General features: G+C 42.1%; 1 protein-coding gene across 4 annotated transcripts; it reads left to right on the top strand.

The window, feature by feature from the left end:
• Window positions 1-275: 275 nt before the first annotated feature.
• abcc12 (ATP-binding cassette, sub-family C (CFTR/MRP), member 12) lies at window positions 276-18,106 on the top strand. Of its 4 annotated transcripts, none has more exons than XM_030378036.1 (31): window positions 276-369; window positions 973-1,089; window positions 1,279-1,361; window positions 1,698-1,844; window positions 2,214-2,358; window positions 2,852-3,079; window positions 3,215-3,388; window positions 3,670-3,817; window positions 6,368-6,516; window positions 6,979-7,086; window positions 7,313-7,561; window positions 7,643-7,714; window positions 7,886-8,010; window positions 8,357-8,429; window positions 8,835-9,038; window positions 9,591-9,725; window positions 10,063-10,138; window positions 10,569-10,619; window positions 10,926-11,021; window positions 11,130-11,233; window positions 11,502-11,684; window positions 11,813-12,039; window positions 12,440-12,577; window positions 13,673-13,862; window positions 14,037-14,126; window positions 14,572-14,761; window positions 15,125-15,284; window positions 15,983-16,061; window positions 16,533-16,646; window positions 16,866-17,030; window positions 17,384-18,106. In XM_030378036.1, the coding sequence occupies exons 1-31, from the start codon at window positions 358-360 to the stop codon at window positions 17,474-17,476; spliced, it is 4,125 nt and encodes a 1,374-aa protein (XP_030233896.1). In that variant the 5' UTR covers window positions 276-357; the 3' UTR covers window positions 17,477-18,106. The 4 variants fall into 4 exon arrangements, 3 of the variants coding, with proteins under 3 accessions (XP_030233896.1, XP_030233897.1, XP_030233895.1); XM_030378037.1 differs by having other exon boundaries at window positions 1,276-1,361; window positions 11,813-11,917; window positions 12,450-12,577; XM_030378035.1 differs by having other exon boundaries at window positions 1,276-1,361; window positions 17,384-18,105.
• The last annotated feature ends 6,059 nt before the right edge of the window (window positions 18,107-24,165 follow it).

Raw genomic sequence — 24,165 nt, 5'->3', positions numbered from 1 at the left:
AATAATAATAATAACTTATTGCTTATTCTAGAATTGGTCAAGGAGTAACAAGACGGCTACATAACTAACTGCTTAATTGATGCAACTCTTAGTCACTTGTCCAATGAAGTCCTTACTTTCACTCTTCTTTAGTGAATAAAAATGACATGGTATTAAATTCCGTTTTTATTGAGGCTGAGACACGGGTTAATATATACACAAGGGTTGAGTGTTTGCCTTTATTCCGGTAGGTTTGTATGTAGAGAGCGAATGAGTTTATCTGTTGGTACGAAGCCTCCAGCTAAACATGAAGTTAAACATTGCAAAGGCTGTTAGTTAGATCATATTGTCCAAGAGCTCTCAGGGGACACGTTGAAGATGCTCTGCAAGGTACGTGGTAATACACTATTTCACTTGTGTGTATATATATATATATATACATAATATATATATATATATATATATATATATATATATATATATATATATATATATATATATATATATATATATATATATATATTTAGCTGAGATATAGGTTACGAAATAGTGACTCAGGTCCTACCCAACCAATTATTGATCAACAGAGACATTTAAATATTAATCTTACACTATTTAATCTATTAATGTATTTATTTATTTATATCCAGGGTGATACCCAGGTTTTTCAAGTTGTGGGATATGTCGTTCAACAGTATTACTAGGGCTTAATTCCCATACACGTCCTTATAATCCTATTTGCTGTTGCGTTTTCCATAGATAAGCTGTAAATATTGTTTATAGAGTGTCTATAAATATGGTCAAACTGGGATTTTGGTTTGACCTCAGGTGGCAGATTTTCTAGAAACTGCAAGATGATACTATTGTACCATTTTTTAAACAAGACAAATCGGCCCTTCAACAATAGCTGAATGTCATATGACAAACTAAAATAACAGGTTAGGGATGTTTATGATCAATGTTTTGAGCATTTTTATTATTATTTTGTGTTAGGCTACGTGTATTCATAAAAGTCACTGGAGTCTGGAGTCTTCATTTGAACAGACAGAGCAAACCAGCAAAATGTCACGGACCACTAAGAAAAACAAGGATGCAGTGGAACTTGTTCCTGTAAGTATCGGCCTTGAAAACCAATATGATCTTCTTTGTGTCACATTTACATTCAGGGCATTTAGCAGACGCTTTTATCCAAAGCGACTTACAATAAGTACATTTGTCAGAACAGTGTTTTTCATATAAAAGATGACCACTGAGCCTGTCTAAGTCTACATGTTGGTGTATTTCTGTCTCTCTAAGAAGGACACAGAAGACCAAGAGACCATCTTCACAGGTCCAGAAGATCAAAGTGTTCATACTCCAAAACCTCTGTTCCTTGTCTCGAAGTCAGTAACTCACACATCAGAACCTGCATGTGAATCTGTAACTTTGATGGTTTTGCTATGTATTTGCACAGTTCTAATGTCCAAAATTCAAGGATTCACCACCCTTAAATGAGAAACAGTTGTAGAAAGTAGTAGTAAAGTACTAAAGTACTACATTGATTACCTATCATGTGGATATTGGAAGACAGTTATATTCCAATGTTTTGATAAAGAATAAAGGTCCCATGAAAGATAACTTAGCTGTACCGGCAGTAATAACTGTAACTTACTTACAATAGTGAAGGAGGCCATCTAAATGAGTGTTTAAGATACACTGAAATCGTTTGATGTGTTCAGGAACGTCGTAGTGAAGGATCCAGGCTACCTGTCCTTTATAACATGCAATTGGATGGGCACCATCATATGGGGTCTGTTACGTAAAAAGTTGGATGTCAGCAACTACACCTTGGCACAAGGAAATGGAGCCAGCAGGAATGAGATCTTGTAAGAGCCTTTTTTTCTTCTTCAGTTTTTCAGTCCAATGTGTCGTAGGAAGCCTCAATTAGCGCTAAATATTCACATGATGACTAGGCCCCTTGACGACATGAAAATGTCATGTACGTATATGTATGAATGTTTTTAATAAAATCGGTTAGGTTGATCTATAGGAAAACTATACATTTCCAGTAAATGGACCCAAAAGATCCAACTTTATTCTACTGAAATCTAGTAATTAGAATAGAATAGAATAGAATAGAATAGAATAGAATAGAATAGAATAGAATAGAGGAATGTCTTTCTCTTGAAAATCGTTAAATTTGAATAATTTCTGTCTGCTTATTTTTGTTTCTGTGTTTGTCTCCTGCCTCAAAGGCTCAGGAAGTTCTTAGAAGAAGAAGTAGATAAAGTAGGGCTGGAGAATGTCTCTATGTTACGAGTGGCTCTTCGCTTCCAGTTTGCTTCCTTTGTGCTTGCCACTGTTGCCATCGCTTTTGCCTGTGTGATTACCTTTGGATCGGTAAGATTTCTATAATTGTCTTCTTGATCATTCAATTTAAATATAATTATAATAATTATTATACAATAATATAATTATTACTTAAATCGATTATATTATGTTATATTACATTATTGCCTATATTATTTTATACTTCATATATATATTTATATATCAATGTATCAATATATATATATATATAGTTCTGTGTGTTGTAGATCATAGAAGCCAGTAGTTTTGTTAATTTATTGTTTTATATAAAATAATGAAAAATACTGACAAAGCTGCAAGCAGCAATTGAGGTCAAGCAATCAGCCCACTCCAAACAGCCAAGTTTGGAGTGGGCACTGCTATACGGTTGTAGAGAAAATAGAAGAACAGACATACCTACAGAGAACCCTTCCTTTTTAGTTTGATTAGGTTGAGTTACAAATAACAGAAAATAAATAACAGAAGAAAAAAACCTACAATCACGGAGAAGTAGTGTTTAAAATGTTCATATCTTTCCATGCAGAGTACTGTGGTCTACGATTTGTTGCAGTATTCGCCAGAGACCTCGACTCTCAGCCAGGGAGTGGGTCTGGCTTTTGCCTTCTTTGTAACGCAACTTTTGTTCAGCTTCTTGTTCGTCACAATGAAGATGTTTAATCTTCGATCAGGCATCAGGCTGAAAGGTGCTTGCAGCTTGTTTGTCTACAAGAAAATCATCGCTTTGAGGGGAGAAATTGTCTCCCTGGGAGAGGTAGGAATCGTCCACTACATAACCACTAAATTGTTCACACGTTCAACCAAACATTTGTATTTGATGCTTATCAGCCAAAACAACATATTGATTTCAAATCTCTTCATGGATCATTTTTTCCCTCCTGTCTTTCAGATGATCAATGTGATTACTGCTGATTCCGTAGTGCTGCCGGAACTATATACTGCCATCAGTATATTTTGTGCTACTCCGATTATTATTTTGATCGCCACTATCTACTCCTGTTGCTTACTGGGTGCTACTGCTCTCATAGGACAACTGGTCTTCCTCCTCCTCATTGGATTCCAGGTGAGCGTTCTAACATTTGCAACATTTGGTTCGCTGTATATCGCATGCCTGTGTTTACGCTTCTCACTGAGATGACCACAACAGATGGGTTATTTTCTGAGGTGTTTTCATTTTAATGCAAAATTTAACTTGTTTAAAATGTTTTTAGATAGATTCTCATCTTGATTGGCCCCTACCTTGAAATGGCCCAACTTCACAACCAATAGGGGTTAATATATACATATATAAAGATAAAGATAAAGATCATACTGTAACTGTTCCTACAATAAACCTTTTTACAGTTCATCTTACTCTTAGCAATACAATGGAGCAAAGGGAAATCAGTTGGATGGACAGACGCCCGGGTCAACGCAACCAGCGAAGTGCTGAGCGCCATCAAACTCATCAAGATGTATGCCTGGGAGGAATCCTTCGAGAAGAAGATCAAAGGTAAGAGCGGCTTCTCCTATCCTTGACCACACTACCCACTGTTCCAGTTGTTCACATTGTTGAACATATTGTGCAGAAACGCCACGTTATGGAAACGTAAGACCGGAAGTTTTGCACAAAACAGAATACTATAGTAATAATTGAGTCCACATGCCACATGTACCTATAGTACATATGTGGTAGCGAACATATGTGGTAGTGAACATACTCTTTAAGGCATTGGTTCTCAAAGTGCGGCCCGCAGAAACATTCCTGGTGGCCCGCAATGACATACAGATGTAAGTTATAACTTTTTTTTTTTTAACAAAAATAAATGAATGCAAAGAGAAAAGTCAACTCTAGCTTTCCATTAAATCCCATTACTTTGAAAGGATGAACCTCAGTTTCGTGATTTAGACCTCACTTGACCTCACTCCCAGAGGTCCATGGTGCAATGTTTTTTTTTTCACCACTGGGATGCTGATGGCGTTTCCCGACAGTTTTTTTTTCCTTTGGCGGCCCTCAGTCAAATTTTGGGTTCCTGAATTGGCCCTCAGCTGTCAAAACTGTGCGAACCCCTGGGTTAAGGTATTAAACTAGCAGGGAATAGCTTACCTAAGAGATTATCTAAATGTATTAAAGGTCCCATGACATGAAAATCTCACTTTTTGTGGTTTTTCCAACATAAATATGAGTTCCCCTAGCCTGCCTATGGTCCCCCAGGGGCTAAAACTTGCGTTTGGTGTAAAACGAGCACTAGCTGTTCTGTTTGCCTTTGAAAAAACGGAGGCTCAAGTGCGCTGATTTGGAATGTCTTTATTTATGTCGTCATAAAGCATCTAAGCTCCTCCCCTTACTCTGCCTGGCCCGCCCAGAGGCGTTGGCCCGCCAATGAGACACGGCCGTGCGAGCGCCACATGTGTAGGTGTGAATACACACACTGTAACGCAAGTGTTTCTTGTCGGTTCTTTGACGTCTCTTGTAATTCCACAACGAGACTGTGTAGTGGAGGTTATCTGAGCCATGGTTGAGAAGGAATTGGGGGAAAGGAACTATGGCTTTGTCTCGCTGAAGTACATTAAACTGCGACATGCCGCCGGTTGCCGCGAGGCACCATCGCCCGGCAGCAGGCAGCCGGCAGCAGGCAGCGCGCGGTTCAGTCTACTTCAGATTGATGTGAAAGTGGAAGAACCAGAGACGTCGCAGAACCCGACAAAGTCGTTTGTGATTCATAATATCGTCTGGAGGCGCACACAGCTTTTGGCCGTGAAAATATGTATTATATGATATAGATATCTATGTATCATATGATATTATTTAGATATAGAGCTCCAGGACTGTAACGCAAGTGTTGTACACTTCCTTGTTATTTGGATAACCGTTCTGCTTTTGGTGTTATGGCGCATAACACGTCCGACTCTCGTCTCTGGTATTTCTACAACGAGACTCGTAGTGGGGGTTATCTCAGCCAAGGTTGAGAATGAATTGGGGGGAAGGAACTTTGGCTTTGACTCCCTCAAGAACATGAACCACGACATGGATGAGAAAGGGATTGTTGGCGGCAAATGTCTCCCGCTTGAGACCCGCTGAGGGACCACCGCCGGAGGCGGAGGTGCCTAAGCGCTGCCCGGCAACGATCCGTTTCTCCTCCTTGCCGCGGTTCAGTCTACTTCACATTGATGTGGACGTGGAAGAACCAGGAACGTCGGAGAACCCAACGCGTTCATTTGAGATTCATAATATCGGCTCACACAGCTTTTGGCCGTGATAATATATTTTATATGATATAGATATCTATGTAGAATATATGATAATATTTAGATATAGAGTTCCAGGACTCCCGTGTGTTCTAGAATATTTACAGAACACGGCTAAAGGCTGTGTGCGCCTCGCCATTGCGATACATCCACTGTAAACAGAGTGCATGGTACCGTGGCTGCAAGCTGCTGAGGGCCACACCCCCACCCTCCTCCTTGACCCGCCTCGCTCCTCCTCATTTGCATTATAGCTACAGACGCCAAAACAGCGCATTTGGGGGAAGCTCAATGTGCGACTGGCTCGGAGTGGCTGTAACTCTGCACCACGGCTGAATTTCGGGAACGTCTTTGAATACTGTGTTAGTTGCCCACTAATACCTATATTAAAGAATACATAAAATAGCATGTCATGGGACCTTTAACGTTGAGACACATTCAAACTAGTCACACACTAGGGATGCAGTAATACATAAAATAACAGAAGTACATATTACACTGTCCAATTCGATACAAGTTTGAGTTGTTTTGCAGTACAGTGCCTGAACTAGTTTCCACCATTTTCCACATTTATTAATGGCACTGAGAATATGGTAAACATTGAGAGTTTAGGCTGGGGAGACACCAGCAGACAAAAGTAATACACACTGAGAGTTTAGGCTGGGGAGTGATGCACAAGTTATGTCTCTTTGTCAAGTATAGGGTTGAAATTGTAACTAATAACTTCCAATTAGGGAGTCACCCCAACCAACAGGTCTATGTTTATATATATGTATACATATGTGAACACAAATGTTGTGTTATACTTATCTGACAGATATAAGGATCGAGGAGAGGAAGAAGCTGGAAGTGTCATGCTTCACCATCGGCTTGAACGCTAACATCATCATCCTCAACTCTATCATCACTGGCAGTGTTCTCATGATCACTCACACCGCGATCGGCCTTCCCTTGAATTTTGCTCAAGTAAGTTTGCAACTATGATCATTTTTTTTAATTATCATATTTTTAGAAACATAGTTCATTTAAAGCTAGCTTTGAATGAACTATGTTATAGTTCATTGTTAATTTAAAGCTAGCTTTAGGCATAGCTATTATGAAAGAGATTCTTATAAATGCCGTGGCACTGGAGCACTGTAGCTTGTAGCACTGTGTGAGTGCATGCCTGCCCCTCTGAATAACAATTTGTATCTAAATCTTACTCTCATCCGCTCTTTAGTATATTTGTATGTATGTATGTATATATTATATATATAAATATATATATATATATTTATACATATATATATATATATATTAATGATGTGCTATCATGTTTTTTCCATCTTCTGCTGACTGGATACAATTATAAACCTTCATACAATTGCCAGTTGATTAAGTACGGTGTCAAATGTTCTAAAATACAATTCTTAATGTCATTTCTTCCAGGCTTTGACCATCACTGCCCTCTTTAGCACCATGGCTTCCCTGACGCAATGGCTTCCTTTTGGTATCTTGATCCTGGCACAGGCATTAGTGGCTCTGCACCGAATCAAGGTAAGAATCCTTTAATTTAGCCTAATATTAAGCATTCTGACGGACTCGGGTATCCAGTCCATTAACTTTGATTCATCTATTTAAAACGACTGTTCTTAAATTGCTGTCCTTTCCAGTACTCAAATACAATAGTATACTTTGTTTTAATATATTCTAAGACTATAGGGATGTGGCCAGCCATATGTTTTTTCTTAATTGTCTCAAATTCAAACCTTTATTTTGCCAGTCAATTTTAACTTTGAAGAACCCTGAGAAATACTTGATTCAGAAGACGGATACTGGCCCTGCCATAGTGACAGAAAATGCTACTATGTACTGGCCCAAACCAGCCAGTGAACAAGCCTCTAACAAACCAGCCAGTACACAAGTCCGTGCCAACACAGACAACGGGTTGCTGGTCAACCGGTTGGACGACAAGGATGAAAAGGAAGAAGTCCCGCCTGCCTTGAGAAACATCTCCTTCACATTACCTAAGGTGACTCTTAGAGTCAGGCATACTAAATGGGCATGGCTGGGGGTTCAAGGCTTAAATCTCCCTCTGATGTTTCTCCTGAAGGGCCACCTGCTGGGAGTGTGTGGGAATATGGGCAGCGGGAAGTCATCGCTGATATCCAGCCTCTTAGAACAGGTGATTTAATGTGTTGCTACCATACATTTCTAAACAGGATGTTACCGGCTTACCGAAAGTAATCGTAGGGACACTTTCCTAACCATGGAACAATGCGCCCCACATGAGGGTACATGAAGGGACTTAGTGGAGGCTGGTTTATAATAAGGATTTGTTGGATTTCTATTGCAGATGCATCTTCAACAGGGCTCCGTCACAGCCCGGGGGAGCTTTGCTTATGTGCCCCAGCAAGCATGGATATTCCACGGAACGGTTCAGCAGAACATACTGATGGGGGAAGCTTTTGACCAGGACCGGTAGAAACGGTTTTAATGAACAAACCCAGAAGGATGGATTTAGATGAATTGCATTATTACTGACTAGATTACCAGCATTTTTATAAAACGTCACATATCTGAATGTGGCAAGGCAAGGCAAGGCAAGGCAACTTTATTTATATAGCACTTTTCATACACAAGGCAGACTCAAAGTGCTTGTGGTAATGATATGTCTGATATGATATGTCTACTGAAGGCCAGACATTCAGTACATTTTCCCAGGATCTGAAACTCTCTGCCTGGTTATACTTCATGAACTGCATTTACAAGAACAAGGACAATATAGCCTCACTTATGAATTCCTGGTTTGGTTCTTTTCTCACAGCTACAACAGAATTCTCCATTGCTGTAGCCTCATACCAGACATGAAGATACTCCCAGGTGGAGACCAGACTGAGGTAGGAATGAATGCTTTCTATATTCTTAAATCTAATTTCTAAGTAATTGTAACAGGTATTTTAATTGGTCTCAAATTGTAGGTGAGGCGTATCTGAGGACTTTATTGCATGTTGGTAATGACAAAGTTTATAACTAGACAGCGAACATAATATATTACAATACTATTTTATCCTTTTATTTGATAGCCAATCTGAGGATAGGACCTTGGGTCCAATATAGTGAACTTACGTTGTGACATAATTTGTAGGTCCTGTTCTACAGCAAACATTGGGTTGGCTGGCTGACAGTGTCTATCTATATCGACAAGTGTTCTTCCAAACATCTATTGAACAAGAAGGCTACTGTTCATGATGTAACTGGCCATGGTGATTTAAACTGTACATGATATCATGGGTTCTTGGCAGATTGGAGAGCGAGGTATTAACCTCTCTGGGGGGCAGAAACAGAGGATCAGCCTGGCCAGAGCGGTGTACTCTGACAGAGACATCTTCCTCCTGGATGACCCTTTGTCTGCTGTGGACGCCCACGTGGGGAAACACATCTTTGAGGAATGCATCAAGAGAGAACTTGTTGGAAAGTCCATCATCCTTGTGACTCACCAGCTCCAGGTACGACCCGTTGATACAGTCTTTGATAGGACTGGAGTGGCCTCCTCAAGCCTCAGGACAGTGTTTACTGCTTATCGAATGTTGTTTTGGGACTAAGTAATAGCGTTCTTTGTTTCACCCGGTTTGTTACCCAGCTTACTCACGTAATCTCACTAAAGAGCTGACCATAAGGTAGGTTGTTTGTGGTCATTTACACCACAAACAACCTACCTTATGGTTAACTCTTTAGTGAGCTTACGTGAGTCAACATTACAACCCAGGTTGTGGTTATCCCAAGTCGATGACATCTTGGGAGGTAGTTCTAGACTAGAGTGAGGGGGAACAAGAGTGTGAGATTGACCACTGCATTTTCTCCTTCAGTGGTATTAGTACGAACAGATACAAGGCAACCATTTGTTTCCTATGCAGGCTAGCTAGAAACACGTTCAATGAAAGCATGAGTTCAAAGGGTTCCAACCATCCTGGAAAACCTGGATTTTGATCCAGGTGTTTGTTGTGCTAAACTACGTTGCATTTAAAAATGACAAAATTGACATCAAATTTGCTTACCAGTACATGCAGTTCTGTGATAATGTCCTGCTCCTGGACGGAGGAGAGATACTGGAGGCAGGAAGACATGAAGAGCTGATGAATGGGGGAGGACGTTACGCCCAGCTCATCAGCCGCTACCAGCTGGAACAGTCCACAGTAAGAGGGCGGCCATCGTCAGTTCGATCATCATGTTTGATATGTCTTATAATGTTCAAAATGTTGTATCGATATCGTTATGTGTGTGTAGCAACCATTACCACCTCTGATATCCACTTGTATTGTTGGCAGCTCAAAATAGTCTCGTTGATGATACTTCATTGAAGAGCATAGCTTAGTGTAACGTAACCTACATCTTTGTTTTGATTTGAAGTGGGGATGGGAGCTTGGTGAGGAGGGTGCTACTGCTCTCCTCGTCACCCACTTTGTGAAGGTTCCTTAAGGGTGCACTTTCCCAATGGATCGAAGTGAAAGTTCTGTCTTTCCTTGTTCCCAGGTTCTGTTACAACAGGAGAACGCCGTGGATCCGCCATTTGTTGAACCCCACCAAACCAATGGCGTTGTGAACCAAGGTGAGGCAAATAACTTGTTTAGGAAATGAATGACCAATGTGGTTGCGTCTTAAAAAAAGGCTCCTCAGTTAACCTCCATGATTTGGCGTTAATATCTGTTAATCTATTCTAGAAGGTCCAACGGCTCTTCAGTTAACCTTCATGCAGTGGTGTTAATATCTGTTAATGTAGAAGTTCCAATGGCTCTTCAGTTAACCTTCATGCAGTGGTGTTAATATCTGTTAATGTAGAAGGTCCAATGGCTCTTCAGTTAACCTTCATGCAGCGGCTCTGGGTTATCTTATTCTTACATTTTTGGGAATGGTGACTGGTTAATAAAACAGCAGCTGTTCTGAAAGGTACAATGGGTCTGAGAAAATAACAGATTATCATTGCTACGGTTCAGTAGACTCTTACACGTTTAACATCCTGTCGTCTGTCTCCTTTTTAGCCTTTGACATATCTGATGAAATGGATGACGTCAGCATGTCTGACAAAAAAAGTAAGTGTTTAACAATACCGATACCTTTATACCTATAGTATCAGCTGATTTGGGAATAAGTTACATGACTCCATTGTTGTTAAGTCGATCAACGATAAAAACACCAACTACGACCAGTGTTCTCACTATTGATTTATCTTTATGTACCCAGCAGTCATTGCACGTTCAGAAAATGTAACCGGCCGTTCTCACCAATTCTGCAATCCTTTATAGGAAATACTCTGACTTTAAATATTTTCCACTTATGCATAGTTAAATGAGAAGCATCAAACCGTTTTGAATGACCACAGTATTTTTCCTTTGAAGTCCAGGAGGGTGACGGGCAGTTGATAATAAAGGAATTCTCCAGCCAAGGCTCTATTTCCTGGAGAACCTTTCATGTGTACTGCCAGGCGCTAGGAGGTACCAATACCCACACACGCGCACACATCTCAGTGTTTCTGGAGGGTGTAAAACACACACATGTCTAAAGGGACCGAAACATGTGTATTTTGTTGCTCTGCCCCTCAGGTTATTTCCTTGCTGTTGCCGTCCTCCTTCTTTACGTTGCGCTAATTGGAGGAGCCGCATTCAGCAATATGTTCCTCGCCTACTGGATGGAGCAGGGATCTGGGGTGAGCAACACACATCCACTGACACATAGAGGGGGTAAAGGGTTGTCACAGACTCCACCAGAAGAGGGGTTGTACTGGTAAGCTCCAAGAGAAGGAATCGTCCTTGTGTAGATACCTATATGTCTCAGAGGAGAGGATTGCAGCAGTAATGGGCAGCTGCCAGCATAGGTGCAGCATAGTGAGGGTAAAACCATGTGGTTCTGAATGGGTTCCTTGTTCTCAACGTGCATGCTCGGTAACGCACTGAGCTTTGTGTTTTTTGACCCAGGCTGCAAATGTGACTGTTGAAGACCAGGCTAACGTCACGCTGAACCCAGACATCGCCTTCTACCAGGAGGTTTATGGAATAATAACATTGGTTATAGTGATAGTTTCTATTATTAAAACATATTTCTTCGCCAAGGTCAGCCTCTGTGCTTCCTCAGTATTTCACATGAGGATGTTAGAAAAGGTAAGCAGACCTCCTAGAAGTGGCCAGTAGCCGATAGAAAATAACATATTGATTAATTATTAATTATATTATAAGTCATGATAGCTGGTCTGTAGTGCAATGAGGCCTTGTTTGTGCATCACTTCCAGGTAATTGCCAGTCCAATGAGTTTTTTTGATACCACCCCTATTGGCCGGATGCTGAATCGATTCTCCAAGGATATGGATGAAGTCGATTTCTGGATTCCCTTTGAAGTGAACTATTTCGTCAACACATCTCTATCAATTGTGGGCTCCATCGTCCTCATTATCTATGCATTTTATAAAATGGTTTATCCTCTGATCATCTTCTTCGCTATCACTCTCCCCTTCCACGTGTAAGTTGTCACCAATCCACCTTGAGCTCCAACTCAAATGTTGATGTCAATAGACTAAATTAATTAACTATTTGTGACAGTAATGGACACCTAAGGGGCAATAATTTACCTATAGTTTACAGAAATGCTAAGCATGTAATCTCAATGCTAAACATATAAAGTAAATGCTAAACATGTTAAGTCATCGCTGAGCATTCAAATACTAGGTGTTTCAAGTGAATGAGCATGTACGTTGAATGTTAAGCTTAAAATGAATGCTAAGAGTGTTAAGTGAATGCTAAGCATGTCAATTAAATGCTTAGTATGTCAATTGAATGCTAAGAATGTAAAGTAAATTCTAAGCATGTAGAGTGAATGCTAAGCAAGCGAATGTTAAGCATGTCAAATGTATCCTCTGCAGATTAAGCCAGAGAGCAATCCGTCAGTTGAAGAGGTCAGAGATCACAAGTCGCTCTCCCTGGATCTCCCATACTAGCTCCACCATCGAGGGCCTCAGCACCATCCACGTCTATGGCAAGACAGACAGCTACATACACCAGTAAGATACCAGGTGTGCTCTATAAAGGCTCTTATCCAGCCTATTCCAAACATTTAGGAATGTCAAATTCTACCTGGAAATAGTTTTTTTTGAACGGATGAATATGATATGTTAGCCTGGTCCTGCCAGACTCTCGTACTTCATTTAATTTGCACAGAGAGTCTGGTCACTCTCCATCTGTTGGAGTTTAAAACTATGGGATCCGCCCAGTGCTCCTTTGGATCTGCATATCATAACGTTATTGTTCTCAGCCACTCCCTCTGTTCGCTGATTGGACCGGAAAAATTTGGCTGGAGATAACCCGCGAATATACCGCAAACCGAAACGTAGCACTGAAGAGAAATGAAAATTCAGCGGAAGTACGTAGGGGGGCGGAGCCAGGCTAATGATGTGTAGCATGGGCATATAATTCTGTTGTTAGGCTGAGGCCACAGGTGGACCCAAACGCAGGATGCAAACACTTTGGTAGGGTTTAAAAGAGGGTTAGGGTTAGGGTTAAGGGTTAATGGTTAGGGGTTAGGGGTAGGTTTTATTGCGAACAGGGGTTCAAGAAGCCAGAGCTCAGGGTAGGGGGGATGGACAGGTCGAGACTCCTCATGGGGAGGTTGAACCAAAGGCTTATCCGGAGGTGGAGAAGGGGAATCAGACTGTAGAACCAGGCTGGGGCAACAAGGCAACAAGGCGATCGAGGCAGGCAGGGTTCTGAGCTGGTTGGCAATCTGGATCACAGAAAACAAGTGAGCAGGAGGAGAAAGAAATAAGACCACAGGCAGCATGGAAGCCAGAGGACGGTCCAACTGCTAGCGACGGTACGGTCTGCTGACGCTGAAGAGGAAATCCAGGTCCCTTCACACTGCTTCACAGAGATGATGCAGATGATAATTTTGCTCAGGATCAGCAGAGAATTTTCTGTCATCTTTTGAGGCAAATAAATGCTTAAAAATGCACTATTTTCAGGTTGGACCCTGACCTCTGTTTTTTTTTGCAGGTAGAGGTGTAACAAAAACTTCTTGTTGTGTTGCAGTACAGGTGTGACCCTGACTTCGCATTGTTTTTCAGATACAGGTGTGACCCTGTATTATTGTTGTGTTTCAGGTACAGTTTGCTGTGTGACTTCAACTCCAGCCACATGTACATGTTTCAATCAGGGATGAGCTGGGTATATCTCTGGACATCATTTATTAGTTCTTTGCTGAATCTGTGTGTTGGATTGTTTGTGGTCCTCACTCCCAAAGATGACGCGAGTGGTTCCATGAAAGGCCTGGCACTCACCTGCGTTCTACAGGTAAAGACACCTTCAAGCTGACAATGAATGTTTTGGTTATCTTTAAAGTGTCTGTTCGTTAAATAAAGGTGTGTGTGTGTGTGTGTGTGTGTGTGTGTGTGTGTGTGTGTGTGTGTGTGTGTGTGTGTGTGTGTGTGTGTGTGTGTGTGTGTGTGTGTGTGTGTGTGTGTTAAGTTAGTAAGCGGTTTTCTAACACTGATGGACTTGGCCAGAAGTTTGGACGCCAGGTTCTGCTCAGTAGAGAGAATCCAAGAGTATATAAAGGTACATCAAGACACGATGGCCTGAATCATCACCAAGCAACACCCAACCTCCTTCAGACACCATGACATCATTGGCTACCTACATATGATTAGTACACGGAATCTTTCTTGGTCATTCAACAGTCTCTCCAATGATAATAGAGACATGATAATATTTCTGATAACTGATCTGATGATTTAATTGAAACACAACCTTCCTTCTTGTAGAAACACCCTCCTTCTTGTAGAAACACCAACTTCCTTATTGTAGAAACATATTCCTTCTTATAGAAACACCTTCCATCTTGTAGAAACAGTATCTGGTCTTCTTGGGTCCATTTTGAACGTCTGGATCTGGGTCGTTTTCCCATTCTTCCCTTAAGCTGGTTGGATTGGATATGTCTGTGAACTGGAGGTCTCTGCATATGTCATATGGGGTTGAAGTCCAGTTGGTTTGTTTTGTATAGACCTGTGGGTCCGAGGGTCCCCGGAATGTGAAGGAGGCTCAGATCCCAGAAGGCTGGCCACAAAGCGGATCCATAAACTTCCAGAACTACACGATGAGGTACAGGGAGAATACACCTATTGTTCTCAAAGGACTCCAAATCCACATCAAGGCTGGGGAGAAAATTGGCATTGTTGGACGGACCGGGTCAGGTAAACTACAGATATGTTTGTTTTATGCTATAGCTCCTTCCCTTCTGTTCTTAGCATTTGTGTGTTCAATGACCTGCTATCAAGAATATTTAACATGAGTGTAAACACCAAGACACAAAGCCTTTCCCTTGAACTCCTGAAGGGAAAGACTCTTCATTACATTGAAGGGGCGTTCTTGTGACCAACAGTGGGACTTCGGGACCGTCGGTGAATCATCTGCTTTATCTACCAAAGCAAAATTTACTGGGCGTGTCACCACACTGGCATATGCCATTGTGGTCCTTTAATAGTGCATGTAACATTGAGAAATAACAGTAAGTGAGTACATTGCTTGTAAGATATACACAATATCTTTGTTTGCAGGAAAGTCCTCCTTGGGTGTGGCCCTGTTCAGGCTAGTAGAGCCGGCATTTGGCAGCATCCTGATCGATGGGGTGGACATCAGACACATAGGTCTGCAGGACCTGCGCAGTAGGCTGTCCATCATCCCCCAGGACCCCGTCCTGTTTCTCGGTTCCGTCAGGTAATCCCTGAGCCTGACATCCCCCCACACCGATTCGCAAAAGGTGTATGAATCGGGGAACCTCCAAGTATATGTTTGATTTTGAAAGGTGCGTTATCAACGGGCACACACCAGTATGGATGGACTGTGTGTCTGTAGAGGCATTTTCACACCGCCACGCCGGTACGGTCGTGGCTTGGAACACCCTGCAATTTCACTTGCCTTGCCTGTGTATAACCACGGGGAGTATATTCTTCCTTCGTCAAGGAGCCAGCTTTCTTGGTTTGTTGGAGTAGGCGGGGCTACGCACAGAGAGTAGACCTCAGAATAATTTGCACACTCCGAATGTTTTTGTTTTTGTTTTTATTCAAGCCACTCGATTGCAAGAATGACGGCAACATATTCTTTACTTTGCCGACCATATGTTACTGTGGTGAAAGTGTACTGAAATAGAAGTGAATGTACTGTAACTTTTTTTCAAAGCACTCTAAGAACCAATTACTTAGGTACTTTTAACATACTGCCTGAGTGATTGATAGCGGACTTACCCACTGTAACCATCAGGTCAGATCAGCCCTGCAACAGGTTGTTTTATTTTATAGCCTGTTGAGTGTTGTGGGTATGCATAACGGTCAAAAATCATCATCTTTTTCTAGACATGGTTGACTGCGATAGCCTATAAAGAAACACTAAGGCTTTTTACAAATGTCCCCTTTCAGGTACAACCTGGACCCTTTCAACAAACACAGTGAGCAAGAGCTCTGGTTAGTGCTGGAGAAGACCTACCTGAAGGACTTGGTATGTTACCTCCTGCAGACACGGAAACACGGTCTTCAAGTATGACCAGCGTGCACAGGGGCGGCAGTAGATCGGGTTGGCTGGTAACCGCAAGGTTGCTAGTTCGATCCCCGCCCCCTCCTCCTGGTTGTCGTCTTGCATGGTTGAGTCCGCCAACGGTGTGTGCATGAATAGGTGAATGTCAGGCACTATTGTGAAGCACTTTGGGTGGCCACTGGTTACAAAAAAGCGCTATATAAATGCAGTCCATCTACATGTCCAGACGAACGTCTGGACATGTAAATGGCCTGCATTTATATAGCGCTTTTTTGTCATGTGTATGGCCCGAATGTCTGGACAGGGTATAAACATCTACCACCAAGAATCACTATGGTGGTAGAGGTTGTTCTGTGTAACAATGTTTCTGCCTTTAATAGTGGTAATCAATGTGGGCTGACGCTGATCCCAAGCTCTATTTGTGTTCATGTCCAGGTCTCCGGGCTACCTGAAAAGCTGCAGGCAGAAGTGGTGCGGAACGGAGAAAACTTCTCCGTTGGACAGAGGCAGCTCATGTGTATGGCCCGAGCCCTGCTGCGAAACACCAAGGTGTGTCTCTCTGTCCATCCCTCAGACCCTGTCTATCTCTCCGCCTGACTGTCCCTTTCTGTTCTGTTCTCTGCATGTCTGTTTAAAGCCGACATACATCTTGTTCTGGACGTACGGTAGAACCCCTATATATCAAGGTGTTCTTCTGTTGACACTTTAGAACACCCCTATATATCCAGAGGCCTCCTCCAATCACACTTCCTCCATGTCCTGCCTCAGATCATCCTCCTGGACGAAGCCACAGCATCCATCGATGCCGAGACCGACGCCCTGATCCAAACCACCATCAGGGAGGCGTTCGAGGGATGCACCACCCTCACCATCGCACACCGCATCAACACCGTGCTGCAGGCCGACCGCATCCTGGTCATGGAGCAGGGACAGGTGAGAGATATACTGGATACATACACACACACTACTACTATACATGATACACATAGACATATAAATACCCTAATGCAAGCGCACCGCATTCTAGTCATGGACCAGGGACAGTGATACACACACACACACACACACAGACACACAGACACACACACACACACACACACACACACACACACACACGTGCGCGCGCACACGCACGCACACTACTATACATGATGTACATAGACTTATAAACGCTGTGATGGAAGCTGACCTGGTTACGGACCAAGGACAGGTGATATATGAGTACACCTATAATCCCACACATATCCAAACAAAAGTCCCATTTCAATCCTCTGTGTGTCTTCCAGGTGGTGGAGTTTGACAGTCCTGATGTGTTGAGACAGAAGCCAGACTCTCTGTTCAGCTCCCTCCTGGCAGCTGCAAACACAATCGACGCCTGAAACACACAACCATCATACAGACACATAACGATCATAAAGACAGTCAACACCTGTAACACACAGCCATCAAACAGACACACAACCATCATAAAGACACAGTCAACACCCGAAACACACAGCCATCATACAGACACACAACTATCATACAGACACACAGCCACCATACATACACAACCATCATAAAGGCATTACATCCACAATCAACACAAATACATCCTGTGATCTTTCTGAATTTTACATTTTGTACTTACTTTGTACTTCGTAGTTTTCCCCTGTGGTTAATGTATAGTTGTATTGATTCAAGCCACTATAGCACGTTGATATGTTGATGTTGATTTTAAGATAACAATAAAGAAGAGATTGCATCTTTCAGCAGAAATGTGTTTGTGATAAAGGGAGTTTTATTGTAAATATCCCAGTTGATCTAATAAAAGACCAGTGAGGAGGTAGTTCACATTTTGGCTGAATATCACATCCTTCATGGTTCCCTCCTTGTCCATTCTCATTAAATTCAGACACAGTGGTCGAAGCGACTAAAATCCCTAGTAAGAATTCATAGCAGAAGAGTTAATATTCTTGAAGTCTTTCAGACCTGTTCTTAAGGACGCCTGGGCAAAATGTGATATTGCGTCTCTGTGACTGCCTCCGAATTTGCGTGTTATGGAAAATGGTCTCATGGTGGTGCTGTTTCTCCATTCAGATGGTTTATTTGGAAGATTTCCATGGGATTGCATCAGAGGTTAAACCGGGTGATGAAACTGCTTGAAATATATAGGGAGGCTTGCGGATTCTGGCAGAGCTGCTGGTGAGTTTCTCTTGTGTAGCTTTTAAATAAGGGGTTCGGTTGGTGTAAGGGTTGTGAGATGTGATCCATACACAAGCCTTTACCTTGGCTTTCAGGCCCCCAAGCAAAAAGATCAGATAAGATGCATCAATCACCGCACCACCCTTCTCTGGCTTCTTTTTTATACCAAAACTTAAAATTATCGACCCCAGTAAGCCTAGCCAAGTTCACAGTAGGAGGGATTTCCTCCAGCTAGGGTCTATACAGTTTATAATAAATATTATAGGTAATTTGCTGCATTTCTAAATTTTTAAAACGTAAATGTGTTGCTGTTAATTGTTGCATTAATCCCAACTAGTACATTGGGTGTCACAGCAGAAAGTAAATGGCAGGAATGATTATTCAAAATATAGATTTAAAATAACAAAAACTAAAAAATAAGTAACAATTATTACAGTAGGCCTACAATAAGAGTAGTAGAGGTGTTAATGCTACACGAATAAATGTAAACATTATAGTCTGTTAAAAACAGGCCTCAACAAGGAACATGAAATGCAATTCACTTGGGAAAGAGGTTTTTTGGTCAGCGGCTTCGATGCAACTGCAGGTCTGAGAATAGCAAAATAATACTCCGTAGGATGTACTTGCATCCCAATAGAGACACAACCATTCAGACCAGGCAGTAGAGGCCGCTATTGTTTCGAAATGAACCTTGAAATTCCATGACAGGCTATATCTTGCTTGGTCATAACACGTGTGTACGTGTACGCTGCACGTACGTGTGCGCTGCAAGTACACGCTGCACGCTGCTGGAGGTATGGTTGGAATGGAATAGTGGAATAGTTTTTGACAAATGGAAAGTACGAAACTTTAGGATGATGAATCAATTACTGTTGTCTTTTATTTTGCACTGGGTTTCTTTATTGCTTTGTCTTGTCCTGTCTTGTTGTACTGCAACAAAGTAATTTCCCTACGGGGATATGGTATCTATCTATCTATCTATCTATCTATCTATCTATCTATCTATCTATCTATCTATCTATCTATCTATCTATCTATCTATCTATCTATCTATCTATCTATCTATCTATCTATCTATCTATCCATCCATCCATCCATCCATCCATCCATCCATCCATCCATCCATCCATCCATCCATCCATCCATCCATCCATCCATCCATCCATCCATCCATCCATCCATCCATCCATCCATCCATCCATCCATCCATCCATCCATCCATCCATCCATCCATCCATCCATCCATCCATCCATCCATCCATCCATCCATCCATCCATCCATCCATCCATCCATCCATCCATCCATCCATCCATCCATCCATCCATCCATCTATCCATCTATCCATCTATCTATCTATAGATTCAATTCAATTCAATTCAAAAAATCTATATTGGCATGAGAACTTTACATTTGCATTGCCAAAGCAGGTGAAGAATAAAATAAACAGTGTTATAAAAATAAAAAGTAAATAGGTAAGGTATATATTATAATAATAATGCGAATGAACCTTTGAACACAAAATATCTATACATAATATCAAATGTTAAACTATAAAAGTACTTTAAAAAGTAAAATGTGTGATATTATAAAAATTACAAAAATTACAGTATCTCGTATAAACAGATAAGTTAAAGATACACTCTAAATACAATGTTTACACATTTTACAAAGTGTTTTTGCATTCTTCGTCAAACCACTTATCGTTAAAGTTGTTTTTGTTCTTAGTTTGACTGTTTGAGACCTTCAGGTTTGATTCTAAGGCTGAGATGTCAAATATGTTGTTAAGGCTTTCAACTGCCATGCTGATCCCTTCGTTGTTGCACTGAAAGATTTTGCTTTATGGTGTTCTGATATGTTTCGACACTGCTCTCCTTCCATCTATAGCATTTGTTTATAGTCTGTAGTTTGTTTGGTTTTAATCCCTCTTGCTTAAGTGTTGATCTATGTAGGTAGGCTGTGATTTTGCTGTGGTCTGATAGTGGTGTTAAGGGGCTGACTGTGAAAGCTCTGAGAGACCCAGGGCTAAGGTCTGTGATCAAATAATCTACAGTACTACTGCCGAGATATGAGCTGTAGGTGTATCTTCCATAGGGGTCTCCGCGGGATCTACCGTTGACGATGTACAGTCCCTGGGTGCGGCACAGCTGTAGTCGTAGTCCATGTTTGTCATGGTTATATCTGGCAGGGAGGCGATGGTCCCGTCTCCTGGTAGGTGTTTATCTCCCTGTGTGCTGTGTCAGACCCCTGTCCCGTCCTGGCGTTGAGCTCACCACAGATTAGAATGACCATGGGCCTGTTGCTCGGGCAGGGTCTCCTCAGGGGATGTGGAGGGCACTAGTGCAGGTTGCAGCTCGTTGCAGCTCGTTGCAGCTCAGCTTCCTGACTTCCTCCATAACTATCATAACATAACATTCCTCCTGACTATCTATCTGTCTGTCTGTCTGTCTGTCTGTCTGTCTGTCTGTCTGTCTGTCTGTCTGTCTGTCTGTCTGTCTGTCTGTCTGTCTGTCTGTCTGTCTATCTATCTATCTATCTATGTTCATGAACATTTACCATAAAACCTTTTTTTTTTTAAATTAATGTTTTAAGGACATCTACACACCAAATCTGTAAAAGCAGTGCATGAATTGCATGTTCAGTAACCCATCTAGAGCTGATGATTGGTTGAATTCACCAACATCCAGTGTCTTCAATGCTATTGGATGACTGTTCTCCTACCTGATTGGTGCAATGCAGGGGTCCCCTACCTGAATGGTGCAACACAGGCCAGATCTCCTACCTGATTGGTGCAACGCACGCCTGATGTCCTACCTGATTGGTGCAACGCACGCCTGATCTCCAACATAAGTGGTGCAGGCTATCACTGGTCTCCATGCTGACCTGTGATGACTTCATCGTGACCGTTGGCCTACATTAGAGACCAATACAGCTGTAGTATCTGCTGCACAGTCCTTATCGCTTGACTTAATGAGCTTTGAGTTTGGGCAGCTGTCCATACGACTGAGTGCCAAGATAGTGCAGGGACACTGTGTGATCAGCTCCAGTGTAGATATTATATATTAATCTCTCGTATGTTCCTGATAAACATCAGCTGATGTGAAGAGAAGCTCATTTGATGTGTGGCTGGTGTCTGGGTGTTTTATTAATGTCTGGAATGGGATTGATTAGGAAGTTGAATTGGGATATACAAGACTGTCTCCCCCCCGTCCTCTCCTCACAGACCTGTCCGTCTTTCTCTTGTACACCGCACCAATCTGTCTATCCTCAACACTACACAACTGTCTGTCGTACAAACTATCTGTCCCGTCCTACATGCCAAACCTGTCTGTCTACCTGTCTATCTACCTGTCTTTCTTTTCCCCACACTTCACACTGTCTGCCTATTAATAGATGATAGTAATAATGGAATATATCTTCAGTGTTCAGTGCAGACCAGACCTTGGGTTACCCCTGCTCCCACAGGCAAGCATAGCAGGGTAAAGGTCACACCATTATTTCATCATATCTCTTGGCTGCCTTCCAAAGCCATGTTCCATAGTTGTATCTGCTGATGCAGCAATATCAGTCTCCCAGCTAATACGTAGGCTAACAGCACGCATCAGCCAACTAGCAGCACACGTTGCGCAACAGTTGACTACAGAGAGCCAAAAATATACACAGGGGTGGTGTGTGCGTGCATGCGTACGTGCGTTTGTGTGTGTAGTGTATAGAGATGTCTGCATGCAATGTGTAGACTAGTATACTCGTATACTCAAATACCTATCTGAGTATACAAACCAGATGGAATTGTATTGACTCTATGATTTTCTTTTAAATGTTTATGTGTGTGCATTCATGTGTGTGTCTGTTCATATGTTCGATTGTGTGGGCGACTATGTGTATGTGTGTGTGTTTGTGTGTGTGTGTGTGTGTGTGTGTGTGTGTGTGTGTGTGTGTGTGTGTGTGTGAGAGAGAGAGCGACAGTGTGTGTGTGTGTGTGTGTGTGTATGTGTATGTGTGTGCGCGTGCGTGGGTTAGGCTTAAGTGACGCATGTTTCAACAGAAACCTGGACTGTCCCATGACCCATATATTCTCAGCATGTACTATGAGCTCCACCTTGAACATTAGTAAGCACCATGACCATTAGTCAGCACCATGACCAGTATAGGCTTGAAAACAAACATTTACATTGCATTGCATTCCCAACAAGACCGTTTATTGCATAAATTGGTGACCAACATATGACTGCACCGTAACAACTATCAGCATTAATATGTTCTAATGACGTGCGCCTTCACCGGGTCGTCGATGGGAGGATGGAGGAAGGAGGAAGGACAGGTCTGTTGTGCCAGGCACTTCTGCTTCCTACCAGCAGCCATTCGCTCTCTCTCCCTCTCCGTGTCTGTGTATATGCGTATGTGTTGGCGGCATGGCTTCCAGTTCCCGCTTCCTGATAACGTCATCCATTCAAAACCCCCCTGCCCACACACCTGAGAGAAATCTTCTTCATCATCAGAATGCAGTATACCAACCCTGGTTGGTATACTTTGAATATTCTATTGAACTTTGACCGACGTTTGCTAGTCCCTGTTTGCCCTGTGTCCAGTTCAACTCTTTGGCCCCCCATCTGCCTTCCGGTCTACCTGTTTGCCCTGTCCTGCCAGGCCTACTTTTCTTTGCCGGCCTGTCTTACCTGTCAGCCTGTCCCTCAAGCCTGCCTGCTCTACCATCATGCCCTGACTGCTTCTGCTAGTAATCCTGCTTTCATTTTGTATGAGAGCTGGGGGAGGGAGGCGGGTGCAGAGTGATTGACACCTTTATTTTATTATTATAAGTGGGCTCCTGATTGGCCCACTTTTTTTTTTTTTGGAAACTAGGAAATTGCCTAGTTTGCCTGTATGAACCCGCTGATGCTGCCTGCTACCTCTCCCACCTGCCTGGCCCACTATACTAGTGTTGTCATGTTACCAGAATTATGACTTTGATATGATACCTGCCTTAAATCTCTCGATGCAGATACTTAAACGATACCAAGGCAAACGCCTAAAACATCAGGAACACTGAGTTCCGCCAAGCTGGTGCAATGATTAGTTTGGCGTCATATTTTCCCTACTGTTGTGTGCAGATTCATCGCCATGAAGTGGGAGACTTTGAGTTAATGTCATTTATTTGTAATTATTTTGTGTTCAATGTATGTTATATGTTTGACTTTGTGCTTTCCTTTTTTTTTTTAAATAAATTTAGGTGTGCTTTTGACAATGAATATGTTTTTTATATAATTAGTATTATGTAATCGATTACTTTGAATAGTTAAAGGGGACTTATTATACCACCAGGTGTGAGTGTGATTAGCCTTACAAGCCGTTTCGAAAATCTGCCTAATATGACATCACTAGTGGGTGTGTCCACCTAGATCTGTGCTGGATAGATCTATCTACCAGCCTACCCAGTGGACTGAAGTAAACATTGCTCATCTATCCAGCACAGATCTAGGTGGACACACCCACTAGTGATGTCATATTAGGCAGATTTTCGAAACGGCTTGTAAGGCTAATCACACTCACACCTGGTGGTATAATAAGTCCCCTTTAAATCCCGGTCAGTGAGTTATAATTTTCTTTGAACTATCTCTATATATTTGCAGCCAGATCACTTATTAAAAAGCGTCATTTTTACTTTGTGGTTCTGAGACAAATTATACTTTGTGCACAAATTGTTAGTTTCTTCATAGTACATTGTAAGAAATGTCAATCATAATGTGCATTTCCCAACTTAAATATGACCTTTGACAGCATGGTGTAGTCCTGTCCGTCCGCCGCGTGTGGCGGAGAGCTTAGCGTCGAGAGCAATGTCAAAAGAAGCTCTGCAATGAATGAAGACTGACTCCACATTTGGCGAAGTAG

The sequence above is a fragment of the Gadus morhua genome, chromosome 14 (assembly GCF_902167405.1).
Source record: "Gadus morhua chromosome 14, gadMor3.0, whole genome shotgun sequence".
NCBI classification, from domain to species: domain Eukaryota; kingdom Metazoa; phylum Chordata; class Actinopteri; order Gadiformes; family Gadidae; genus Gadus; species Gadus morhua.
This window is presented reverse-complemented; position numbering and strand designations above follow the sequence as displayed.

Coding starts and splice junctions, on each gene's coding strand:
- abcc12 (XM_030378035.1), top strand. Junction 3,080..3,214: donor AAATTGTCTCCCTGGGAGAG/GTAGGAATCGTC, acceptor CCTGTCTTTCAG/ATGATCAATGTGATTACTGC. Junction 16,647..16,865: donor CCCTGCTGCGAAACACCAAG/GTGTGTCTCTCT, acceptor GTCCTGCCTCAG/ATCATCCTCCTGGACGAAGC.